This window comes from Amblyomma mixtum, chromosome 5 (assembly GCF_055824585.1).
Source record: "Amblyomma mixtum isolate Tamu chromosome 5, ASM5582458v1, whole genome shotgun sequence".
Taxonomy (NCBI): domain Eukaryota; kingdom Metazoa; phylum Arthropoda; class Arachnida; order Ixodida; family Ixodidae; genus Amblyomma; species Amblyomma mixtum.
Genome location: NC_143016.1, coordinates 189,201,334 through 189,202,699, shown reverse-complemented (window position 1 = coordinate 189,202,699; position 1,366 = coordinate 189,201,334). Strand labels below are relative to the sequence as shown.

At 54.2% G+C, this 1,366-nt stretch overlaps 1 protein-coding gene across 1 annotated transcript; it reads right to left on the bottom strand.

The window, feature by feature from the left end:
* Positions 1 to 284: 284 nt before the first annotated feature.
* Positions 285 to 1,157, bottom strand: LOC149345188 (uncharacterized). Its single transcript, XM_089547384.1, has one exon. It carries the CDS (start codon positions 1,155 to 1,157, stop codon positions 285 to 287), a length of 873 nt encoding a protein of 290 aa, XP_089403510.1.
* Between the last annotated feature and the right edge of the window lie 209 nt (positions 1,158 to 1,366).

Sequence of the window (1,366 nt, the reverse complement as noted above, 5' to 3'; positions counted from 1 at the left end):
AGCTTAGTTGTTTCGCTTGTCGGTCTGACAACGCCTCGATGCGGGAGGTAATAAATAGGTCCCTTTGGGGACTCACCATTTTCGTCGACCTCCTCAGCGTGCCCAGCAATAAGGTATTCTCTCAGCGCTCGGTCGTAAGGTTGCATGTCGCCGTCGTTTCTTATCAACTTTGTTGTCAACGACCGAAGTCTCTGCGCAGCTATGGCCTTGTTATCCGCCAAATCTGAGGCATTTTCTTCCCAAGGCAGAGAGACCTGATAACGGCCATTTTGGTAGGTGACGCTTTATTGAAAGCTTCGAAGAACTTCGTCTCCCTTCTCTGTGGTTTCTGTGTCAACGATTCCAAGATGTTCCAATTCCCAAAATGACTTCAGCTGCCTGGAGAGGTCGTCGTTTTCTTGCTCAGTGGTCACCAACACGCGCATGACTCCGGTGGCTGTCAGACAGGTCGTCGCTGTGTTTCTTGCCACTCTACCCTGCAGCGTCCACCCAAAGATGGTCTCCACGGCGACAAGCTTGTCGTTGACCCGCTTGACACTTCCAGTGGCGACGTCCCAGTAATGGTCAGCTCCAATCAGGAGAGAGATTCCGGTGTTATGTCGTTGGTCATCCGGGGCCAGGTCAGCGAGTTGGAGCCCTTGGTCTGCAGCCAGGCTGGTAGCGGAGGCGTCAGGTGGTGGCAGGAAGTCCCCGGAAATCTCTGGAACCTCGAGGGCCTCGATTCTTATTACGTGGTCGTCATGCCGGCTTCGTAGACACAACTCGACTCTGTTGCATGTTGTGACGTTTGGCGTAGTGGTCCCAAAGGTGTGAATGGCGAGACGTTCTTCTCCCACCACTTGAAGTTTGAGACGCCGGGATACCTCTCGCTTTACGAAAGTTCTCTGGCTGCCACCGTCGAGCAGAATCCTCACCAAGGCGCGCTTCTGTTTCGATTCCGCCCATGCTTGTGCTGTCTGTAGGAGCACGCTGGGCGTGCAGCCAGTCTGTGCCACCTGTAACGATGACTGCACGACAACCTCGTGAGGTGCAGAACCGTTTCTTGAAAGGGGTGGTGTCGACTTGCTGAGATCGCAGAAGCCAGTAGCGTGCCGGGCGGAGCATTTCGCGCACTTGAGCCACTTTGCTGTTCGGCAATCTGCTGCTCGATGATTCATTTTCGTGCATTTAAAGCATCGTCTTTCTTTGGCCAGGATCTCTCTCTTGGCTTCTGGCGCAACGGAGGCCACGCAGTCTGCCGTAACGTGGTCTTCTGCCCCACAAAATGAGCATTGTGACTCGCTGCCCTTTACAGCGAAGACGGCTGCAGATGGCGGCTTCCCCTTAATGCTTGGCTCCCTCGGTTTAACATCCCTGTTGAGTGACT

Bases quoted from the DNA above. Each gene is read 5' to 3' on its own strand.
- LOC149345188 (XM_089547384.1), bottom strand. From the start codon at position 1,157: ATGAATCATCGAGCAGCAGATTGCCGAACAGCAAAGTGGCTCAAGTGC.